This window comes from Stylophora pistillata, chromosome 9, assembly GCF_964205215.1.
Source record: "Stylophora pistillata chromosome 9, jaStyPist1.2, whole genome shotgun sequence".
Lineage (NCBI taxonomy): Eukaryota > Metazoa > Cnidaria > Anthozoa > Scleractinia > Pocilloporidae > Stylophora > Stylophora pistillata.
The window spans coordinates 24,476,444-24,500,713 of NC_142527.1; the positions used below are offsets into that span (position 1 = coordinate 24,476,444).

The window sequence follows — 24,270 nt, forward strand, 5'->3', positions numbered from 1 at the left end:
TTGTTCTGTGCGCTTCATGTCAATAAAGCAGCTGCCTATCGATGGGAAACGTTTGTTGATTTTTATTAAACTTCTGGCGATAGATTGAGATATAACTATTTTCCCATTGATGGATTGAAGACGGATAACTGACAAAATTTAAGTTTCATAGCATATCTTCAAAACATTTTGAGATCTTTTTCATGTCACAAGCACCTTTCCTCAAACAGTCGCCGCAAAAATAAATTAGATGTGCCTGTCAATAAGCTGCATTAATAAGAGAAAAATTGTGAATAATTGCATGCATAAAAAAGGAAGAAGAAGCATGTCATCAACAGTCAGTAACATCTGATCCCTGACGAGGGCAGGTAATTGAAAAATCTCAGACAGTTTCCAAACTTATTTCTCGACTTCTGTTGTTACTTTAAACCAACTTAGCACGACAGGTAACTGCCCAGACGAGCATCTCAGCAGTGCAGCATCCATTGTTCTATCAGTGTGGTTCTCCTTGTCTGGTTTAGCCGCTGTCACTGGAAATGTCGTTGTGATGTGGCTGTTCTACAAACACGAGTCTTCACGAACAATTTCCAACCGCTTTTTAGCCTCGTTATCCGTGGCGGACGCTTTTGTCGGCCTTGTTATAGATCCTGTTTGGATTGTTATCCGATGTTGGATTCAGCCAGCATTTGAAAGCCCTTTGCTCATGATGACTTCAGTGTTGTGGATTCACACTTCCGCAGCCACTGCTTTGAACTCGTGCTGTGTTTCAATCGACCGTTTTATTGCGATTCGGTTTCCTTTCCGGTATCAGGACATTTTAAGTAAAAGGAGATGCTTTGCGGTCATTATTTTGGTGTGGTTTATTTCATTGAGTCTTCCTTTGCCCGCGTTGTTGTTGGAAAAACATAATGAATGGGAACTATTGTTATCCTTTGTATGTACCATAGCGTTTGTTGTTCCATTAATAGTGGTCTCCTTTTGCTATATATTCATTTTCAAATTGGCCAGAAAACAATTCAAGAGAGTTTTGCCAGCTAATCCACTTCCTAACTCCGGTGAAAATATAAGAGTTCGTAACATGCAAAATTTTAAAGCTATCAAAACAGTCGGTTTTGTGTTAGGTGCTTGCATCATCACATGGATGCCCAGTTTAGTTATGCTGTTTGTTAGCTTATATAATTGGGAAGCAAATCGGAAGTGTAATGATAAGAAAATTGCATATCAAGTATGGACTTGGGTTCAGGCAATAGCTTTTACTTCATCAACGATTAACCCATTTATCTATTACTTCAGAAATAGCGACTTTCGCCGAGTCTTTCGCCGTACCTTCCGTTGGTTGCCCTGCATGTCTTCATGAACAAAATGAGTCAGACCAGAGTGCATAGCCAGAGCGAAACCAGATGGTATGAAACGTCGCGACTCGCACACATGGCAACTTAGCAACTAAGAAGACTAAACTCTCAGGACAATCCTAGCGAAAAAGCACTCTCGTGTAATTTCAAACTTGGTGCCCCTCATAAACAGTTAAAGATCAAACGGAAGCCTTAATTCCTAAGCTTGTATAATGTAACTGTTTCGTAGTAAATGCAAAGAAAAACAATAAAAATACCATTTTTTGTCATATCAAACGATTCTTTCATGACATCTAATTTTGCCCCCGTCCAATATTTGTTATTCTGTTCTAACAATAAATCCTGCAAGATGTATGGAGAAAACTCTTATATGATGAAAGTTTACATTGTTTGGATCTAAAAAATTAAGAAAAGAAAGAAGATTCATCATTTCTATAATCTTGGCAGCATCGTAAATATCCACTCTCAAACTTACCTTTTCATTTTTCTGTTCTTTTTATTTTTTCGAGTAAGGATGACGAGCCTTTGTACTTATGTTAATGTGAGCTAAAATAAAGCACTTAGGTCTCCATCTTTGATAATAGAGACCTTATACAGAAGCGAAAGAAGGCGATTGCAACGAGAACGTGGTGAAAGAAAATTTAATGTTTAATGGTCAGGACACGCCGAGCAATACGTCAGTACGACTTGTCACGGCGATAAGACGCCCTAACATACCGCCTCCCGTGACAAACTGAATGTTTGTGTAATCCGTCGGTACAACTAAGTCTTCTCAACGCACATTTGTTTACATTCTTCTTAAATATCGCATTCTAAAGGTTGGCTCCCTATAGAACAACTGAGTAACCGGGGCACTGCTAAAGAAACTCGTAAAATTTAAGGAATGTGAGGGTATAAAACAAATTACCCAGAGACAACCAAGGTAAACATTGCTACCAAGAGAAAACTTTTAATCAAATTCCAAATGTACTCAAGGAGCGGTCTGTTTCAACATCACCTATCAATAGCAACAGCAACAGAGTCCTTTTCCCTTTTGTTATATTCTTAGAGCCCAGTCCCTCTAACCGCTAAATCTTCAGATCTTACCTCATTTCGTGCCATAAAGTGTTCTGCAAGCTGCTAGTTCCATCCTGGTTTTTCTTGTACTTTCCTTGCTGTGTCCACAGCGCAACAAGCGAAAGGCAAGGCGAAATTCTCTATTTCGAAATTTTTCAAAAGCTAAACAATTTGGCGAATTTCAGCGCGCTTTAATAATAACTGACCAGCATATACATATATATATATATATATAGATATATATATATATATATATATAACTAACTGCAGACAGTACTGTTTCGGCCTTCTGGGCCTCATTTAGGCCTTCTGGGCCTATTTAGTAGCACAGTACGCGGAACGAAGAAAATCGAAAGTCGCTAAAAAGAGCGTGACGACCACAACTACAGAATAAAGGTAATTAAGGAGACTTACCACGTCATATTCATCGCGTTTCACGGTATCCTTTATATTTTTTCCCTATCTTTTGAGTGTGTGCTTTCGATTTCGCGGCACACACTTACGCTTAAAATTCAAACTTAATATGTTAGGTATTCCCATTAATGGCCTTTAGATCCTAAACACAGTACACCTGGGCTGCTTGTGCTATGATTTGTGCACTCATAGCTTAAAACATGAGGGGATACTCATATCCAAAATGTTATAGGTATCCCTTCTCAAAAAGAATATTTTAGCATTTACAAAGGGACAGACATATGCATCATCATTTAGTTACTATAGAGAAGGGGAAAGGAGGTTGCTCAACCTCAGTTGTTCAACCTGCATTTTGAAGAGGAGGGGACACCTGTATCCGAGTGATCTAAGTATTCCTTACAATACTCACATTATGAAATAGTGGTACTTCCCAATCGGCATGGCATGCATTCTTGCACTCTCGGCACCCTAGATACTTTGATTCAAAGGAGTAATCTGAAAAATAAGTTAACAATTTCCGTTCCGCTCGACTCCGATCTCTGCTGACAATTTTTCTTGGAGGTTTCTTGCACATAACAAGTGAACCCTGCAAACTACTCAAAAAGAACTATCATTACGCTGCCAAACTGACCTGACCATACCAAAGGAGATCGCTGAGTCGATGTTGAAAACTTAATATCAACAGACGTTACAAAAGGGAAATTATAGCGTAGTACAAACGAGTACAAGAACGATGATATCACAATGGTTTTAATAAGTATCATAAAAGCCCGCCATTACTAGGCGTAATACAACAACAACGACATCCGGGATACCTTTCATTCTACTGCGCATGCCCGAAGGGCTTATGACATTACAACATCGTTACAGAAATTGCTTAAAACGATTTCTAGAGAAAGAGAAGACCTGCTCCGCATTTTTTTTACAAACATTTAGTCGAAGTTGGTTCCATATATGGGAAATGGGCAACTGCCATAGAAACTCGTAAAATATAATGAATGTGAGGACATAACACGTATTATCAAGAGAGAACAAAATTTAGGACTAGTGCAAAGAGAATTTTTTTTTGTCAGATTTCAAATCTATATTTTTACAAAAAAAATTGGAAAATCTAAAGTTGCAGTCCAACATCGTCCATCAATGGCCGAGTCAAAGTGATAGAGCGATGGACGCTGTTCTGCTGAGCTGAACTGAACCACTGGGTCGCTATCATTCATGGTAAGATGGTGGGCAGCAACAGCAGAAGAATGAAAGTAAGCTTGGTGAATGCTTGAAATTTTCCTTTCCCCTCTACACACCAAACAGATTTTTACAAAACTGAATGTTTTTGCATGAATTATCATGATATCTTTTGAAAGATGATATATTGTTTATTGACAGACGCGTCTGATTGATCGATCTTTTTAAGTTCTGGGAGAAAACGGTGATAGAGATCGGATGAAAATAAATACAAATAACCCAAAATTAAATCGTAATCTTAGTCTTAATTATTTGTATTCGAGAGTAACAACGCATGTGGGTCAGAAGAAACTCGTTTTACTTGATCCCAATTTCCTGTCGATTTCAGAGTGGAAGTCGAATGGGACATCCATTTTTATCTACATTAAAGCTTGGCTGAACCAATGACTTAGCCCCGTAAACGTGTAGCAAACGCCGTCGGCATGGGGGGGGCACTAGGGGATGGGTAAATAAAAAGCATTTCCTGCTCTTTTCCTTTCCCATCATCCCTTTCTAGGTTGGGCATGGCACTCCCGTGCCGCAACTGCTAAGTAAATGATTAGAAAGAGTCAACCTTTGGCAACCCCAAGCGCAACATCACACGAAAATTGTTACAAGAAAAGGCTTTTAATACTTAACATAAAATCTTTTGTAGCTAACTTCTTTCCCTTAGCAGAAATAACTTTTTTATTCAGTAATTTAAATAAGTAACCAGTGATTGATTTTGTAATTAAATAAGTAACTAATTAAATGAATAAATTAATGATATGTAAAAAAAAACGATAACAAATCAGGTGAAGTTCAATAGAATTCTTGTTCAGGAAACTTTCCAGTTAATAGATCCTAATTCCTCTCTTATCATTACAACTTCCTTATGAGGCCTTTACATAAGAGGTCTTTACATAGCCACATTTAAACAAAAGGAAGGTTCGGAAAATGAGTGAGTTATGTATTGTCAAGACTTAATAGCGGGTACGCATAACGTTCTTGAATCCTGCCAACTCCCCGTGCGTTTAGAGGAGGCTAGGTGACACAGAAATAAGTTCTTCATTTCTTTTACAAAACCTGCCGTCACAACCAAGTTTAAAATACCTAGTTAAACCCACCTATCGACCAATGAGACGATTCATACTACCTTAAAACATGTTGTATACATATGCCCTTACTTTTTTACAATGAAGACAAACCAAGGACTCGCCAAGCTCGCTGGTGGTCTCTATAATTAGGCAAATATGTAAACTAAAGATCCGTTCTTTTTTAAGCCTTTGTTTGACTCACTGTTTTGGTTGGTTGCATCACACTAGGCATGCGTATGAATTTTATATTTGTTTAAAACCCTAAATGCCGAAAGCAAATAAAAGCATGTCTGAATGTTGAACAGCAAACGGTGCTCATCATGTTCAACATGCAAACGTGACTGATTCTAGATTTGAACTATTTCAGGGGTATTCTTGGCCTGGAAAAGAAAAATATAAGGCGCCAGACTCAAGTTCTGGTCTCCAAATGGAGGCGTGGGTTCGAATCCCACTCCTGACACAGTTTCTTTTTGACTAGCACGTATGGTTCGTCAGTTCCCTTCTAGTCTTCCCCACTGCCTTGTTATGTAACCCAATTTGTTATTATTGTGTGTTCTTTTGTTTTATTTTCCCATATATTTGCAGTGAAATGGAAAAAATTATTAGAGTTTGACCATTTATTTTCTTAAACGAACATGATGAATGTGAGCTACCAGTTTGGTGCAAGTAGGCTAAGACTTATGCAAATTTTTGCGTTTTAGCGAACAAGCAGCAGAAACCAGATGGCATGCACGAAGTCGAATTTTTTAACCAATTGCCATAAAAGTCTTCCTTAAAACCTCCCTAATCCAACATTTCCTAGTCAGAGCCCAGTTACACAACCTCAGGTATCGTGCTAATTGCTTCTTCAGCGCGTCACGGACCATAAAACTAACAGACTAACATGTAACGACTTCTTTCTTGAATGGAGACAAACAGTTTACCAGAAAATTATATTCTATTCTTGTGAGGGCTGATAGGCCTAAGTTCCAATCAAGTAAAATTTAGACTGATGATGTATCGAAATAACCACTCATTCAGTTCATTCAAGCTTGAAAATTTGAAATAAACGAGAAGTTTCATTTATTTACGTATTTTTTTCAACAAAGCAGTTGTCTAAAATGTCGTGAACCCCCCACCCACCTACCTCCCCATTTGAATTTGTTTAACTTGCGTATTATTCGTAGCACGTATTAAATGACCAATTATTTTAAGATTGACTTGAAATTCGAAACTCGACACATTTATTGATTTAAATTAGGCTACTAACTTTCATATGCAGCAACAAACTTGACATTTGGTTTAGTTAGATTCAAATAAGGGGGCCCCCTGAGTCTGTCCACGAGTGTGACCAATTGTAAGATTAGTGTGAAAAAGCTTCTTTAAGCGTTTTAAAAACTTTTATTCGTTGTTGTTTTGTTGATTTTAATTAAACTTCTACCGATAGACTGAGATATAACTATCTTTACAATGATGGACTGGAGACGGATAAAACAAAATTTAAGTTTCATAGCATATTTTCAAAAAACTTTGAGATATTTTTAATGTCACAAGTACCTTTCCTCAAACAGACGCCGCAAAATAAATTAGATGTGTCTGTCAATAAGCTGCATATGAAGAGAAAATTGTGAATAATTGCATGCAGAAAAAAGGACGAAGAAGCATTTCAGTAACTGTCAGTAACATCTTTTCCCCGACGATGGCAGACAACTGAAAATTTCAGACGGTTTGCAGACTTATCTCTCGACTTCTGTTGTTACTTTACACCAAGTTACTATGAAAGGTAACTGCACAGACCAACATCTCAGCAGTGCAGCATCCATCGTTCTATCAGTGTGGTTCTCCTTGTCTGGTTTAGCCGCTGTCACTGGAAATGTCGTTTTTTTGTGGCTGTTCGGCAAAAACGAGTCTTTACGAACAGTTTCCAACCGCTTTTTAGCCTCGTTATCTGTGGCGGACGCTTTTGTCGGCCTTGTTATAGATCCTGTTTGGATTGTTATCCGATGTTGGATTCAGCCACCACCTCAAAGCGCTTTGTTGATGATTAGACAAGTGTTGTGGGTTCACACAGCCGCAGCCACTGCTTTCAACGTTTGCTGTGTTTCAATCGACCGTTGTATCGCGATTCGCTTTCCTTTCCGGTATCAGTATATTTTAAGTAAAAGGAGATGCTTTGTGGTCATTATTTTGGTGTGGTTTATTTCACTGAGTCTTCCTTTGTCGACGATGGCGTTGTTAAAAAAATAGGATTGAAACTGCTTCTATCTATAGTGTTGGTAGGTTCATTAATAGTTGTCTCCTTTTGCTATATATTCATTTTCAAATTAGCCAGAAAACAATTCAGGAGATTTTTTCCAGCCAATCCACTTCCTGACTCCGGTGAAAAAATAAGAGTTCGTACTATGCAAAATTTTAAAGCTATCAAAACAGTCGGTTTTGTGTTAGGTGCTTGTATCACCACATGGATGCCCAGTTTAATTCTGCTTTCAATAAAATTTTATAAGAAGAAAATAGAACCGAAATGCAATGCAAAGCAAATTTGGTTTGTTGGAATGGCTTGGTGTGAGGCAATCGCTTTTACTTCATCAGCGATGAACCCATTGATCTATTACTTTAGAAATAGCAACTTTCTTCGAGCCTTTCGCCGCACCTTCCGTTGGTCACCCTGTGTTCACGAACAAAATGTATCAGACCAGAATGTACAGCGAGAGGGAAACCAGATGGTATGAAAAATTGGGACTCGTAAGCGTGGCAACTTGGAAACTATGGAGGCTAAACTATGGAGGCTAAACTCTGAGGACAATCCTAGCAGAAAAGGAATCTCGCCTAATTACAAAGCTGGTGCTCTTCGTGAACAGTCAATGATCAAACGGAAGTCCTTAATTTCCAAGCTTGTGTTACGTAACTCTAATTCCTAATAAATGCAAACCTAGACATTATTAAAATACCTGTTTCTTTGTCATATATGAGACAAGTCTTTAATGACATATAATTTTGGCGCATCAAACGCTTGCCGCCAAACGTTGGTTGTTAGTCAGTTAGGGCCTTTTTTTCTTTTTCTTTATTTTTTTTTCGAGTGAGGATGAAGATTTTTTTGTACTTACGATGCGTTTAAGTGAGCTAAAATAAAGCACTAAGGTCTCCATCCCCGATAATAGAGACCTTATAAAGAACCGAAAGAAGGCGGATGCAGCTAGACCGTAGTGAAGCAAAACTAAATGTTAAAAGGTTAGGACACGCTAAGCATTACGTCGTTATGACTCGTAACGGCGACAAGTCGACTTAATATATTGCCTCGTGTGACATGCTGAATGTTTGTTAAATCCGTCACTGCGACTGAATATTCTCAGCGCACGCCTGTTTGTATTCTTTTTAAATATCAACCCCTAAAGGTTGGCTCCATATAGAGCAACTCAGTAACTAGAGCACTGCTAAAGAAACTCGTGAAATTTAAGAAAACGTGAGGGTATAATACGAATTACAAATAGACAACCAAGCTAAACATTGTTACCAAGACCAAATTTTTAATCAAATTCCAAATGTACTCAAGCAGCAGTTCGTTTCAACATCGTCTATCAATGGCGACAGATTTCACATCATTTCGTGCCATAAGGTGTTCTGTTAAAGTCCCGCCCAGTTTTTCTTGTGCTTTCCTTGCTGTTTCCACAAGGTAACAAGGGAAAGCTACGGCGAAAGGCTCGGCGAAATTCTTATTTCGAAAGTAACATAGAAGTGTGTTACAATAAATTTGAAGGGCCAGTGGTCCATCCACATAGGAGGGTTCAGTCCCCTCGCGTCAGTGTATATGTTAGTCTTCGCCCCTAAAGTTTCATTAGTGATATGTAGTTTGTCGTTGTATTTTCGTAATGCTGCGTTTCGTGTACCTTTAGAGATCCAAACAGTCAGGTATGTGCACACACCCGCTGTCACTACTTTGAATATGTGTTGTCTCTGTCGACCGCTTTATTGCCATTTGGTTTCGTTTCCGTCATCGCCACATTGTAACAAAGAAATGATGTTACACATTGATAATTTGGGTGTGGTTGTTTGGGTGTGGTTGTTTGGGTGTGGTTGTTTGGGTGTGGTTATTTGGGTGTGGTTGTTTGGGTGTGGTTGTTTGGGTGTGGTTGTATGGGTGTGGCTGTTTGGGTGTGGCTATTTGGGTGTGGCTGTTTGGGTGTGGTTGTTTTCATTAGGTCCTCCCATCCTGACCCTGTTCATAAATTAAAGGATAAGATTTTGTCGAAACGGTAAATGATTAATCTTGCAGTGCTGTGGATCTCCGTTGCTTTTATAAATACATCTTATTAACCAAGCGCGAGGGTCGTACTGGGAGAATATCGGCCCGAGGTCTTGACAGTACGGACCTCGCTGCGCTCGGTCCGTACAAAAAAGAACGAGGTCCGATATTCTTCCAGTGCGGTCCCGAGCAAGCTTGGTTAATAAGAGATTTATTATACGACTTAAGTTCAAAGGGACACAAGTGCGGTATCATTCGGGACCATTCTGGACAATGCCCGGTCCAATACTGAGAGAATATTGAACGGCAATAGAGCATTTTGATTGGTTGATTTTAGTTATTGGCCCTCTGACTGCCCGAGTCGTATAATAATGTTTGTTATTCCTTTGCTAGTGGTCTCAAGTTCTTATATTAGTATTTTCATTATCGGTACCAGACTTTTTGGTTAGGCTTCTTGCAATGAGCCTCGGTCGATTATTATCGGATGTTGTATTCAGCCGCCCGTTCCCAGCGTTTTGTCCGCGTAATGTTGTGGGTTCACACAACCGCTGTCACTACTTTGAACATGTGCTGTGTCTCTGTCGACCGGTTCATTGCCATTGAGTTTCCTTCCGTCATCACGACATTGTAACAAAGAAAGGATGTGATAATTTGGATGTGGTTATTTTCATTAGGTCTTCCAATCCTGACGCTTTTCATTGAGGATCAGATTTTGTCTAAAGGGTACATGATTAATCTTGCAGTACTGTTGATTTCCGTTGCATTTATGTTTGTTGTTCCTTTGCTAGTGGTCTCAAGTTCTGATATTAGTATTTTCAAATCGGCAAAAAACAGTTTTATAGAATATTAGCAGGGGAAAATCTTACAATATTGAAAGACAATGTTAGAGTTTGTACGATGCTGGATTTTAAAGCTATTAAAACAATCGGTTTTGTTTTGGGTGATTTTATTATCACATGGATGCCCAGTTTAGTTATGCTGTTTGATGACTGTTATTATAACGTGGTAAATTACTAGGATAAACCTAATGCATTGTGGCCCTGGGTTGAAGAAATTCCTTTGACTTCATCAGCAATCAATCCACGTTGTAACGAACGCGTACGTAACATTTCTCAAAGGTTACCCGAACCACACATTTTATTCTTTACCAGTGGTTTTTGAAACAGAATAAATTACACTAAATCTTACTATCAACGATAAATGACAACAAACGAAATAAACCCGGCGAAATGAAAGCTTAAAACATAACTGACGGTTTGGATGTCTAAAGGGACACGAAACGCAGCATTACGAAAGTACAACGACAAACTACATATCACTAATGAAACTTTAGGGGAGAAAACTAACATATACATTGACACGAGGGGACTGAACCCTCCTATGTGGATGGACCACTGGCCCTTCGAATTTATTGTAACACACTTCTATGTTACTTTCGAAATAAGAATTTCGCCGAGCCTTTCGCACTACCTTTCGTTTGTTGACTTGTGGGAACAGCAAGGAATGTACAAGAAAAACTGGGCTAGAACTAGCAGAACACCTTATGGCACGAAATGATGTGAGATCTATCGCCATTGATAGACGATTTTGAAACGAACTGCTGCTTGGGTACATTTGGAATTTGATTAAAAGTTCGGTCTTGGTAACAATGTTTAGCTTGGTTGTCTATTTGTAATTCGTATTATACCCTCACTTTTCTTAAATTTTACGAGTTTCTTTAGCAGTGCTCTAGTTACTGAGTTGCTCTATATGGAGCCAACCTTTAGGGGTTGATATTTAAAAAGAATGCAAACAGGTGTGCTCTCAGAAAATTCAGTCGCAGCGACGGATTTAAGAAACATTCAGCATGTCACACGAGGCGATATGTTAGATCGACTTGTCGCCGTGACGAGTCATACCGACGCAATGCTTAGCATGTCCTAAAATTTTAACATTTAGTTATGTTTCACCACGGTCTCGTTGCATCCGCCTTCTTTCGGCTCTGTATAAGGTCTCTATTATCGAGGATGGAGACCTTAGTGCTTTATTTTAGCTCACTTGAACGTATCGCAAGTACAAAAAAAATCGTCATCCTCACTTGAAAAAAAAAAAAGACCCCAACTGACTAACTGAACCGGCTAAAGTTGGGTGACAGGCGTTTGATAGGGGAAAAATTATATGTCATGGAAGACTTGTCTTGTATATGATAAAGAAACAGGTTTTAATGATGTCTAGGTTTACATTTATTAGGAAACAGAGTTACGTAATACAACCTTAGAAATTAAGAACTTCCGTTTGATCATTAAATATTCACGAGGGGCACCAGGTTTGTAATTAGGCGAGATTCCTCAGATGTCCTCAGAGTTTAGCCTCCATAGTTTAGCCTCCATAGTTTAGCCTCGATAGTTTCTAAGTTGCCACGCTTACGAGTCCCAATATTTCATACTATCCGGTTTCCCTCTCGCTGTACATTATGGTCTGATGCATTTTGTTCCTGAACACAGGGCAGCCAACGAAAGGTGCGGCGAAAGGCTCGGCGAAAGTCACTATTTCTGAAGTAATAGATCAATGGGTTCATCGCTGATGAAGTAAAAGCGATTGCCTCACACCAAGGCATTGCAACAAACCAAATTTGCTTTGCATTGCATTTCGGTCCTGCATTTTTCTTATAAAATTTTATCGAAAGCAGAATTAAACTGGGCATCCATGTGATGATACAAGCACCTAAAACAAAACCGACTGTTTTGATAGCTTTAAAATTTTGCATAGTACAAACTCTTATATTTTCACCGGAGTCAGGAAGTGGATTGGCTGGAAAAATTCTCCTAAATTGTTTTCTGGCTAACTTGAAAATGAATGTATAGCAAAAGGAGACAACTATTAATGAACCTACAAACACTACACATACGAGTAGTTTCAATTCTCCTATTTTTAACAATGCTATCGTCAACAAAGGAAGACACAGCGAAATAAACCATACCAAAATAATGACCACAAAGCATCTCCTTTTACTTAAAATGTCCTGATACCGGGAAGGAAAGCGAATCGCGATACAACGGTCGATTGAAACACAGCACGAGTTCAAAACAGTGGCTGCGGAAGTGTGAATCCACAACACTAAAGTCATCTTGAACAAAGGGCTTTCAAATGCTGGCTGAATCCAACATCGGATAACAATCCAAACAGGATCTATGACAAGGCCGACAAAAGCGTCCGCCACAGATAACGAGGCTAAAAAGCGGTTGGAAACTGTTCGTAAAGACTCGTTTTTGTAGAACAGCCACAAAAAAACGACATTTCCAGTGGCAGCGGCTAAACCAGACAAGGAGAACCACACTGATAGAACGATGGATGCTGCACTGCTGAGATGTTCATCTGTGCTGTTACCTGTCATGCTAAGTTCGTGTAAAATAACAACCGAAGTCGTCGAGAAATAAGTTTGGAAACCGTCCGAAACTTTCAATTGTCTGCCCTCGCCAAGGAACAGATGTTATTGACTGTTGCTGAGATGCTTCTTCGTCCTTTTTTATGAATGCAATTATTCAAAATTTTCCTCTTAATAAGCAGCGTATTGACTGGCACATCTAATTGTTTTGCGGCGTCTATTTGAGGAAAGGTAATTGTGACATTAAAAATATCTCAAAGTTTTTTAAAAATATGCTATGAAACTTAAATTTTGTGTTATCCGTCTCCAGTCCATCAGTGTAAAAATAGTTATATCTTAGCCTATCGGTAGAAGTTTAATAAAAATCAACAGACGTTTCCCATCGATAGGCAGCTGCTTTATTGACGAGAATTGCACGAAACAACAGTGACTCAAAGTTTTTGAAACGCTTTAAGAACCTTTTTCACGCTAATCTCATAATTGGCCACACTCGTGAACAGACTCAGGGGGCCCATATTTGAATCTAATTAAACCAAGTGTTAAGTTTGTTGCGGCATTTCAAAGTTAGTAGCCTAATTTAAATGAAGAAATGTGTTGAGTTTTAAGTCGATCTTAAAATAGTCGGTCATTTAATACGTGCTGTGAATAATACGCAAGTTAAACAAGCTCAAATTGGGGGGAGGGGGTGGATGGGGGGTTAACGGCATTTTAAACAACTGCTTTGTTTAAAAAAAAAAAAACGTAAATAAATGAAACTTCTCGTTTATTTCAAAATTTCACATATGAATTAACTCAATGGGTCGTTTTTTCGATACAACATCAGTCTAAATTTTACTTGATTGGAACTTGGGCGTATCAGGCCTCACAAGGATACAATAGAATTTTCTGGTAAACTGTTTGTCTCCATTCAAGAAAGAAGTCGTTATATGTTAGTCTCTTAGTTTTATGGTCCGTGATGCGCTCAAGAATCGACTAGCACGGTACCTGAGGTTGTGTAACTGGGCTCTGACGGGGAAATCTTTGATAAGAGAGGTTTTAAGGAAGACTTTTATGGCAATTGGTTAAAAATAAAAAAATAGACTTCGCGCCATCTGGTTTCCGCCCCTTGTTCGCTGAAACGCAAAAATTTGCACAAGTCTTAGCCGACTTACACCAAACTGGTAGTTCTCATTCATCTTGTTCGTTCAAGAAAATAAATGGTCAAACTCTAATAAATAATCTCCAACATTGTTACGACCGTATTTTTTGTTTCATTTCCAGGCCAAAACTACCCTTTAAAGAGTTCAAATCTAGAATCTAAATATGAAACAATTTTTAGTGTAATAGAAAAAATCCGAGCCCCAGATGGGACTTGAACCCACGACCCTCCGTGATCTAGTCGGATGCTCTAACCACTAGAATCAGTCACGTTTCCACGTTGAACCTGATAAGCACCGTTTCCTGTCCCCAGAACTTAGCTCATCCACAGTCATCGTTTCAACATTCATACAATGATTTTATTTGCTTTCGGTATTTAGGGTATTAAACAAATATAAAATTGATATGCACGCCTAGTGTAATGCGACCGACCAAAACAGTAAGTCAAACGATAAAACAAAGGCTCAATTAAAAATAACTCATTTTTAGTGATCATAGTATGAATCATCTCATTGGTCGATAGGCATATTTAAAGGAGGGTTTTTAAACTTGGTTGCGACGGCAGGTTTTGTAATAGGAATGAGGAACTTTTTTCTGTGTCACCTAGCCTCACCAAAACGCTCGTGGAGTTGGGAGGATTCACAAAAATTATGCGTACCCGCTGTTAAGTCTTGACCATACATAACTCCCTCAAATTTTCCTGACCTTCCTTTTGTTTAGATAAGGCTATGTAAAGACGGAAAAAGGAAAGGCCTCTCATGGAAGTTGTAGTCACTGTGATACACATTACTGTGTAGTCGGACAGAAACGTTGGGAACGGGCGGCTGAATACAACATCCGATAATAATCAACCGAGGGTCTGCAAAAAGCCGAACTAAAAGTCTGCTACGAACAATGAGGCTAAAAAACGATTGGAAATTGTTCGTAGAGACTCGTTTTTGTAGAACAATCACAACATAACTGCGTTACCAGTTACAGCTGCAAAACTGCACAAGGAGAGCCCTTGTAATAGAATAATAGATTCTGCACAGCTTAGATGTTCGTCCAGGCGGCTATCATTCATGTTAAGATGGTGTACTGCTAATAGTAGAGAACAAAACGTTAGCTTGGGAAATGCTTGAAATTGCCTTTTCCTCTCTAAGAGCCAGATAGATGTTACTGAAACTCAAACGTTCTTGCATGATTCCTCATATCCATCTTCTTCAGATGTGCATATGCTCAGAAAGGATATAGACTCATCACAATAGGCATGCGTATGAACTCTAAAGGCCGAACGAAAGTAGAGGTACGAGACGATGACTGTGAATAAAGGAAGCTCTGGTGGACAGCGAACGGCACTCATCAGGTTCAACATGAAAACGTGAATGATTCTAAATTTGAACCATAAATGGGATATTTTTGGCCTGAAACTGGAAAAAGGACGGAGATAGTAATACTGGCGATTATCTATTTTCGGAATGAAACCGAAACATATCCATGGATTGCTTTTATTTTTACCAAAAGGAGTGTGGTGACTCCCGACATTCCTTAGTTGTTGCGTGACGATAAAGTCATGGAATATTCTAGAGTTATTTCGTGACATTTAGGTCTAGGAGGGGAATTTTGCAATTCCCCCCAATGGTAAACACGTGCATTTGAGCAAAGAGTTGTTATTCGAGTGTTGTTGTTGTTCGCAAATAGAGAAGGTTAACTCTTTTTGGTGCTCGTCTAATTCAAACACTTAAGGGGACTTTAAATATCATAAACTCATCTATGTGGATGTCCTTATTTTTCGGTACAAGAAAGCTTCCTCTAGCGTTCTTATACTTATGTACTTATAGACTGAGTGGAAGGGCCAGACGGGAAAACATTTGACTCGAGGTCATTACGTGCGTCATAAACGAGAGCAAACTGCGGTCGAACCTGTATTTAACGGCACCGTGCTAAGCGGTCACCCTGTGCTTAGCTGGTCGGTTGTCAAAATAACGGGATTTTTCCTCTTAATTACTGGAATTTTCACCTGTTAACACTCAAATAAAACCGAATATTTTACCACAAGATCACTGGATAAGTTTTGAAAATTTCGAAAGTATAAATAATAGCTTCATTGCTATGCAATTTGGGATGAATTAGCACGAGTAAATTTTTCAAAAGCTACACAATTCGGCGAATTTTAACAAGCTTTTAATATAACTGATCAGCCCTATGTATATACCTATCTATATATATTTAGTAATATAACACGCGAAACAAAGAAAGTCGCCAAAAACTGATACTTCCCAATCGGCATGGCAGGCATTGTTGCACTCTCGGCAACCTAGATGCTTTGATTCAAAGGAGTAATCTGAAAAACAAGTTAACAATTTCCGTTCCGCTTGATTCCGATAATCTGCTGACAATTTTTCCTGGAGGTTTCTTGGACACCAACAAGTGAACCCTGCAAAGTACTCAAACAGAACTATCACTACGCTGTTAAATTGAACTCTAAAGGCCGAACGAAAGTAGAGGGGACCATATGTGACGAATCCGCGCCACAAAGGTGGGCGCCCTCCAGCGTACACAAAACATGAAACATAAACAAGCCTGAGAAGACACGCCACAACACAACTATTAAAACGTAGACCTAGAAATATTTGTTACTCTAAGTAAGACAATATAGTAATTAACAATTACAAATAACAACAAAAAAACAAACCAAATATTTTACCCTAATTACATTAATACGATAAAACTAAATTGCTGAATTATTTACCTAAATTACTTTGGACGAGTTTACAAGAACGTAATAATTTAAAACTAGGGTGCGCTGACTATATTTACGAGAGTATTATTAAGATAAAAAGGTAGGGTTTTTTTTTTCACTTCAGTTCGGTTTGGTTTCACCATACGCGCGCCCGCGTCCGTGTTCTTTTCTTGTCCACAACTCACCACGCTCCACCAACAAACGGTAACCTGCCAAACCAAACTCCCGTTTCTCCAACCAGGTTCCCGTCTCAGAAGTTTTCAACTTTGCTCGTTTCCTTTTGAGCTTTGCTTCGTCTTCTGAAAACTTTGCAGTTTTCAACTTTTTACTTCTCGTAACTTGACTCACTCAAACTTCTCGTAACTTGACTCACTCAATCTTCTCGTAACTTGACTCACTCAAACTTCTCGTAACTTGACTCACTCAAACTTCTCGTAACTTAACTCACAAAATCTTCTCGTAACTTGACTGACTCAAACTTCTTGTAACTTGACTCACTCAGACTTGTCGCAACTTGACTCACTCAGACTTCTCGTAACTTGACTCACTCAGACTTCTCGTAACTTGACTCACTCAAACTTCTCGTAACTTCACTCACAAAATCTTCTCGTAACTTAACTCACTCAAACTTCTCGTAACTTGACTCACTCAGACTTGTCGCAACTTGACTCACTCAGACTTCTCGTAACTTGACTCACTCAAACTTCTCGTAACTTGACTCACTCAAACTTCTCGTGACTTGACTCACTCAGACTTCCTTCTCGTAACTTGACTCACTCAGACTTGTCGTAACTTGACTCACTCAGACTTCTCGTAACTTGACTCACTCAGACTTCTCGTAACTTGACTCACTCAGACTTCTCGTAACTTGACTCACTCAGACTTGTCGTAACTTGACTCACTCAGACTTGTCGCAACTTGACTCACTCAGACTTCTCGTAACTTGACTCACTCAGACTTCTCGTAACTTGACTCACTCAAACTTCTCGTAACTTGACTCACTCAGACTTGTCGTAACTTGACTCACTCAGACTTCTCGTAACTTTACTCACTCAGACTTGTCGTAACTTGACTCACTCAGACTTCTCGTAACTTTACTCACTCAGAGTTCTCGTAACTTGACTCACTCAGACTTCTCGTAACTTGACTCATTCAGACTTGTCGTAACTTGACTCACTCAGAGTTCTCGTAACTTGACTCACTCAGACTTCTCGTAACTTGACTCACTCAGACTTCTCGTAACTTGACTCACTCAGACTTCTCGTAACTTGACTCACTCAGACTTCTCGTAACTTGACTCACTCAGACTTCTCGTTACTTGACTCACTCAGACTTGTCGTGACTTGACTCACTCAGACTTCTCGTAACTTGACTCACTCAAACTTGTCGTAACTTGACTCATTCAAACTTCTCATAACTTGACTCAGTCAAACTTCTCGTAACTCGACTCGTTCAGACTTCTTGTTGAATCAGTTACTATCTCTTCTTCCTTTAGCTCACAGTCTGGTAGATTCTTTGTACACCCGTTCCCCGGCAAATGGTTTTCTACCGTGAAGTGGAACGATTTTTCTGACTGAATTTGTCAGAAATTATATTGTACCGTGTCTCCGTTCCCTCAAATTTTTCCACGCTCTTCGCTCGTAACTCACAAACCTTCACCTTACTTCTTCGTAACCGTGCCCAAATCCTTCATTATATACGGGTGCAAGGTGCGAGAAAAAAAGGGAAGAAAACTATAATTGAATATATAGAATAAAGGTTAATTACACGAGAAAAGAATGTGAATTACGTGATAGATACAAATACCACACACTAGACATATCCTAAGCAGTGGCGGATCAGGGGGAGGGTCCGGGGGGTCTGGAACCCCCCCCCCCACCCCATCAGACCTAACGCTTACAACTTTGAGACAGGATGGTATATCACCTTTTAACTGGCTGATTTTTTTAATGAATCCAAGTAAACGGTAAGCGGCCAAGGAATTATAACGTGCAACGGCGACTGGTGGGAGGGGGTGTGGGGGGTTTGGGGGAGAAGCAAATTGCCTGAAAAGAGTCCAACAGTCCTTTCTGAACCAAAGTTTGGACCCCTCAATCAAAAATTCCTGGATCCGCCTCTGCTAAGAGAGTAAAAAAATGCATTACATAATCCTAAGTTAATTCTTTTGAATACTTTCATGAAACCATACCAAAGGAGAACGTTGAGTCGACGCTGAAAACCTAAAATCATCGGAAGTTCTCAATTCCAAAATGAAAATTGCTTAAAGCAATTTTTAGAGAATGAGAAGACTTGTTCCGCATTATCTTTTTAACAAAGATTTAGCTGAAGTTGGTTCCATATAAGGGAACTGGGCAACTGCCATAGAAACTCGTAAAATATAGAGAATGTGCGGACATAGTAGGTATTACCAGGAGAGAGTAAAATTTAGGATTAATGCAAAGAGGATTTGTTTTTCAGATTTCAAATCTATATTTTTACAAAAACATGGACAAACTAAAGTTGCAGTCTAACGTCGTCCATCAATGGCAGAGCCAAAGTGATAGAGCGATGGACGCTGTAGCGCTGGGCTGAACCACTGGGTCGCTATCATTCATAGTAAGATGGTGGAAAATAACAGTAGAAGATAGAAAATAAACTTGGTGAATGCTTGACATTTTCCTTTCCTCTCTACAAACCAAACAGATTTTTCCGGAACTGAATATTTTTGCATGAATTATCATATCGTTTGAATGATGTACTGTTCATCAACAGACGTGTCTAATTGATAGAGAGATGATAGAGATCGGATGAAAATAATTACACGTTCCTGGTCTTAATCAATGTCTTAATCCTCCTCTGCTTCTCATTACCGATTAAAAAGAGTTACTGCTACGATTTATTGTAAAACATAAAAAGCCATGATGATGTTTTAGTGAATATGCAAACATTCGCGTCGTTAGCTCCGACAAAGGGCTAACGCTCGAAACGTCAGCTTTTGTAATCGTTACGGTGGCCAATTTACCATTTCAACTTTGTTGATATATCCAAATTATTTCGTTACCCCCACCGACGCAGCCCCAAACAGTTTCTTTAGAAACTATCAGCCTTTAAACATGTAAATAATTAATCAAGATATTTTTTTATTGTTCATATAGTAATTGCAGTTTTAATTAATTATTGATTGTAAAATTAGCCCTTTAATTCAGTTTCAATTCATGCAAACATGTAAATAGTTAGGATATTTTTATTGTTCTTACAGTAATTGTAGATTTAATTGATTATTGATTGTAAATTTAGCCCTTTAATTCAGTTAATTCTGCAATGTGGCAAATAAACGGTATATCATTATATTATTATTATTATTATTATTTGATAAGTTGCAGGACCTCTATGAGAAAACTCTTAGTTTGGGTAGTAAAATTTTTAACGGCTCCTAGTTAAAAGTTAAAAGGATCCGGAGTTCACGCGAATCACATAAGTGAAAAAATTCATGGTTCAGAAGGCGTGAATTTGATTCAGTCAGTGGAAAAATTGATGCCAAACGTAGCAGTCGGAACCTTAATTTGACAACAGAAAACACATTTGTGGCCAGAATAAAGGAAAAATCCCAAAAATAAATCGTAATCTTAGTCTTAATTATTTGTCTTTAAGAGTAACAATGCATGTGGATCATAAGAAACTCCTTTCACTTGTTCCCAATCTCCTGTCGATTTCAGAGTATAAAGATTATTACTCACTTTTTCAGAAGTCGGGGGGGCAGACATCCATTTTTATTGAAATAAAAATTTGGCTGAACCAATGACTTGGCTCCGAAAAACGTGTAGCAAACGCCGTCGGCATGGGGGCGCAATAGGCGATGGGTGAATAGAAAGTACCCCCTACTCTTTTCCTTTCCCATCATCCCTTTCTAGGCCGGGAATGGCACTCCCGTGCCGCAACTGTTAAGTAAACGTTTGCAAAGAGTCAGCCTTTGGCAACCCTAAGCGCAGCATCACACGAAAATTAATTGTTACAAGAAAAGGCTTTTGATACTCTACATAAAATCTTTTGTAGTTAGCTATTTACCCTCAGAAGAAAAACATTTTTTTTATTTAGTAATTAAAATAAGTAGCTAGTTAAATGAATAAATAATGGATACGTAAGAAGTCAATGATATGTAAAAAAATAAAAGATAAACGAACTGGTAAATACCAATAATAAACGATCTAATGAATCAATCAGGTGAAGTTCAATAGAATTCTTGTTCAGGAAACTTTTCAGTTAAAAGATCCTAATTTCTCTCTTATCACAGTGACTACAACTTCGATGAGAGGCCTTTAATTTTTCCTTCTTTACATAACCTCATCTAAAAATAAAGAAAGGTTGGGAAAATTGGAGTGAGTTACGTATGGTCAAGACTTAACAGCGCGTGCGCATAACTTTCTTCAATCCTCCCATCTACCCGAGCGTTTAGATGAGGCTAGTTGACACAGAAAAAAGTTCCTCATTCCTTTTTACAAACGTGCCGTCACGACCAAGTTTAAAGAACCCCGTTTAAACACGCCTATCGACCAATAAGACGATTCATACTACCTTAAAATACGTTGTATTTGTATGTCCTTACTTTTTTTTTCACAATGATGAAGACAAACCAAGGAGTCACGATATTCGCTGGAGGTCTTCATAATTAGGCAAATATAAATTAAAATGAGTTATTTTTAATTAGGCCTTTGTTTTATCGTTTGACTTACAGTTTTGGCTGATCGCATTACACCAGGCATGCATATCAATTTTATATTTGTTTAACACCCTAAATGCCGAAAGCAAATAAAAGCATGTATGAATGTTGAAACGATGACCGCGGATGAGCTAAGTTCTGGGGACAGCAAACTGTGCTCATCAGGTTCAGCATGGAACTATTTCAGGGATATTTTTGGCTACAAACTGAGTAAAATACGGTTGTAACAATACTGGAGATTATCTATTAGAGTTTAATCATTTATTTTCTTAAACGAACAAGATGAATGTGAACGACCAGTTTGGTGTAAGTCGGCTAAGACTTATGCAAATTTTTGCGCTTTAGCGAACAAGCGGCAGAAACCAGATGGTACGAAGTCGATTTTGTTTTCACCAATTGCCATAAAAGTCTTCCTTAAAACCTCTCTAATCGAAGATTTCCTCGTCAGAGCCCAGTTACCAACCTCAGGTGTCAGATTCTTCAGCGCAACATGGACCGTAAAACTAACAGACTAACGAGTAACGACTTCTTTCTTGAATGGAGACAAACAGTTTACCGAAAATTCTATATATTGTATTTTTGAGAGGCCTGATAGGCCTAAGTTCCAATTAAGTAAACTTTAGACTGAGGATGTATCGAAAACATGACCCATTCAGTTCATTAACGCTTGAAAATTGAAATGAGTAAGAGGCTTTATTTATCTACGTATTTTTTTTTATCAAAGCAGTTGTCTAAAATGCCGTGAACCCCGCCTCCACCCCCCGCCCATTTGAGTTTGTTTAACTTGCGTATTATTCGCAAGTTAAACAAAGTATATACGATTCATACTACCTTAAAACATGTTGTATACATATGCCCTTACTTTTTTACAATGAAGACAAACCAAGGACCCGCCAAGCTCGCTGGTGGTCTCTATAATTAGGCAAATATGTAAACTAAAGATCTGTTCTTTTTTAAGCCTTTGTTTGACTCACTGTTTTGGTTGGTTGCATTACACTAGGCATGCGTATGAATTTTATATTTGTTTAAAACCCTAAATGGCGAAAGCAAATAAAAGCATGTCTGAAGGTTGAACAGCAAACGGTGCTCATCATGTTCAACATGCAAACGTGACTGATTCTAGATTTGAACTACTTCAGGGGTATTCTTGGCCTGGAAAAGAAAAAAATACGGTTGTAACAATACTAGTGATTATCTCTTAGAGTTTGACCATTTATTTTCTTAAACGAACATGATGAATGCGAGCTACCAGTTTGGTGCAAGTAGGGAAAAATTATATGTCATGAAAGACTTGTCTTATATATGATAAAGAAACAGGTATTTTAAAAATGTCTGGGTTTACATTTATTAGGAAACAGAGTTACGTAATACAACTTTAGAAATTAAGAACTTCCGTTTGATCATTAACTATTCACGAGGGGCACAAGGTTTGTAATTAGGCGAGATTCCTCAGATGTCCTCAGAGTTTAGCCTCCATAGTTTCCAAGTTGCCACGCTTACGAGTCCCAATATTTCATGCCATCCGGTTTCCCTCTCGCTTTACATTATGGTCTGATGCATTTTGTTCCTGAACACAGGGCAGCCATCGAAAGGTGCGGCGAAAGGCTCGGCGAAAGTCACTATTTCTGAAGTAATAGATCAATGGGTTCATCGCTGATGAAGTAAAAGCGATTGCCTCACACCAAGGCATTGCAACAAACCAAATTTGCTCTGCATTGCATTTCGGTCCTGCATTTTTCTTATAAAATTTTATCGAAAGCAGAATTAAACTGGGCATCCATGTGATGATACAAGAGCCTAAAACAAAACCGACTGTTTTGATAGCTTTAAAATTTTGCATAGTACAAACTCTTATATTTTCACCGGAGTTAGGAAGTGGATTGGCTGGAAAAATTCTCCTAAATTGTTTTCTGGCTAACTTGAAAATGAATATATAGCAAAAGGAGACAACTATTAATGAACCTACAAACACTACACATACAGGTAGTTTCAAATCTCCTTCTTTTAACAACGCCATTGTCAACAAAGGAAGACACAGTGAAATAAACCATACCAAAATAATGACCACAAAGCATCTCCTTTTACTTAAAATGTCCTGATACCGGAAAGGAAAGCGAATCGCGATAAAACGGTCGATTGAAACACAGCAAACGTTGAAAGCAGTGGCTGCGGAAGTGTGAATCCACAACACTAAAGTCATCTTGAACAAAGGGCTTTCAAATGCTGGCCGAATCCAACATCGGATAACAATCCAAACAGGATCTATGACAAGGCCGACAAAAGTGTCCGCCACAGATAACGAGGCTAAAAAGCGGTTGGAAACTGTTCGTAAAGACTCGTTTTTGTAGAACAGCCACAAAAAAACGACATTTCCAGTGGCAGCGGTTAAACCAGACAAGGAGAACCACACTGATAGAACGATGGATACTGCACTGCTGAGATGTTGGTCTGTGCAGTTACCTGTCATGCCAAGTTGGTGTAAAATAACAACAGAAGTCGTCGAGAAATAAGTTTGGAAACCGTCCGAAACTTTCAATTGTCTGCCCTCGCCAAGGAACAGATGTTATTGACTGTTGCTGAGATGCTTCTTCGTCCTTTTTTATGAATGCAATTATTCAAAATTTTCCTCTTAATAAGCAGCGTATTGACTGGTACATCTAATTGTTTTGCGGCGTCTATTTGAGGAAAGGTAATTGTGACATTAAAAATATCTCAAAGTTTTTAAAAAATTTGCTATGAAACTTAAATTTTGTGTTATCCGTCTCCAGTCCATCAGTGTAAAAATAGTTATATCTTAGCCTATCGGTAGAAGTTTAATAAAAATCAACAGACGTTTCCCATCGATAGGCTGCTGCTTTATTGACGAGAATTGCACAAAACAACAGTGACTCAAACTTTTTGAAACCCTTTAAGAACCTTTTTCACGCTAATCTCATAATTGGTCACACTCGTGAACAGACTCAGGGGGCCCATATTTGAATCTAATTAAACCAAGTGTTAAGTTTGTTGCGGCATTTTAAAGTTAGTAGCCTAATTT

At 38.6% G+C, this 24,270-nt stretch overlaps 2 protein-coding genes and 1 pseudogene across 2 annotated transcripts; 1 reads left to right on the plus strand and 2 right to left on the minus strand.

Annotated features, from left to right (window-relative positions):
* Positions 1–355: 355 nt before the first annotated feature.
* LOC148723986 (beta-2 adrenergic receptor-like) lies at positions 356–1,601 on the plus strand (annotated as a pseudogene).
* Positions 1,602–11,523: 9,922 nt separating this feature from the next.
* On the minus strand, positions 11,524–13,047 carry LOC148723987 (beta-2 adrenergic receptor-like). The gene has a single exon (XM_088733571.1). The coding sequence runs from the start codon at positions 12,685–12,687 to the stop codon at positions 11,734–11,736; it is 954 nt and encodes a 317-aa protein (XP_088589697.1). The 5' UTR covers positions 12,688–13,047; the 3' UTR covers positions 11,524–11,733.
* A 9,015-nt stretch (positions 13,048–22,062) lies between these two features.
* LOC148723988 (beta-1 adrenergic receptor-like) lies at positions 22,063–23,987 on the minus strand. The gene has a single exon (XM_088733785.1). It carries the CDS (start codon positions 23,698–23,700, stop codon positions 22,747–22,749), a length of 954 nt encoding a protein of 317 aa, XP_088589911.1. The 5' UTR covers positions 23,701–23,987; the 3' UTR covers positions 22,063–22,746.
* Between the last annotated feature and the right edge of the window lie 283 nt (positions 23,988–24,270).

Coding starts and splice junctions, on each gene's coding strand:
- LOC148723987 (XM_088733571.1), bottom strand. CDS start 12,687: ATGACAGGTAACAGCACAGATGAACATCTCAGCAGTGCAGCATCCATC.
- LOC148723988 (XM_088733785.1), bottom strand. CDS start 23,700: ATGACAGGTAACTGCACAGACCAACATCTCAGCAGTGCAGTATCCATC.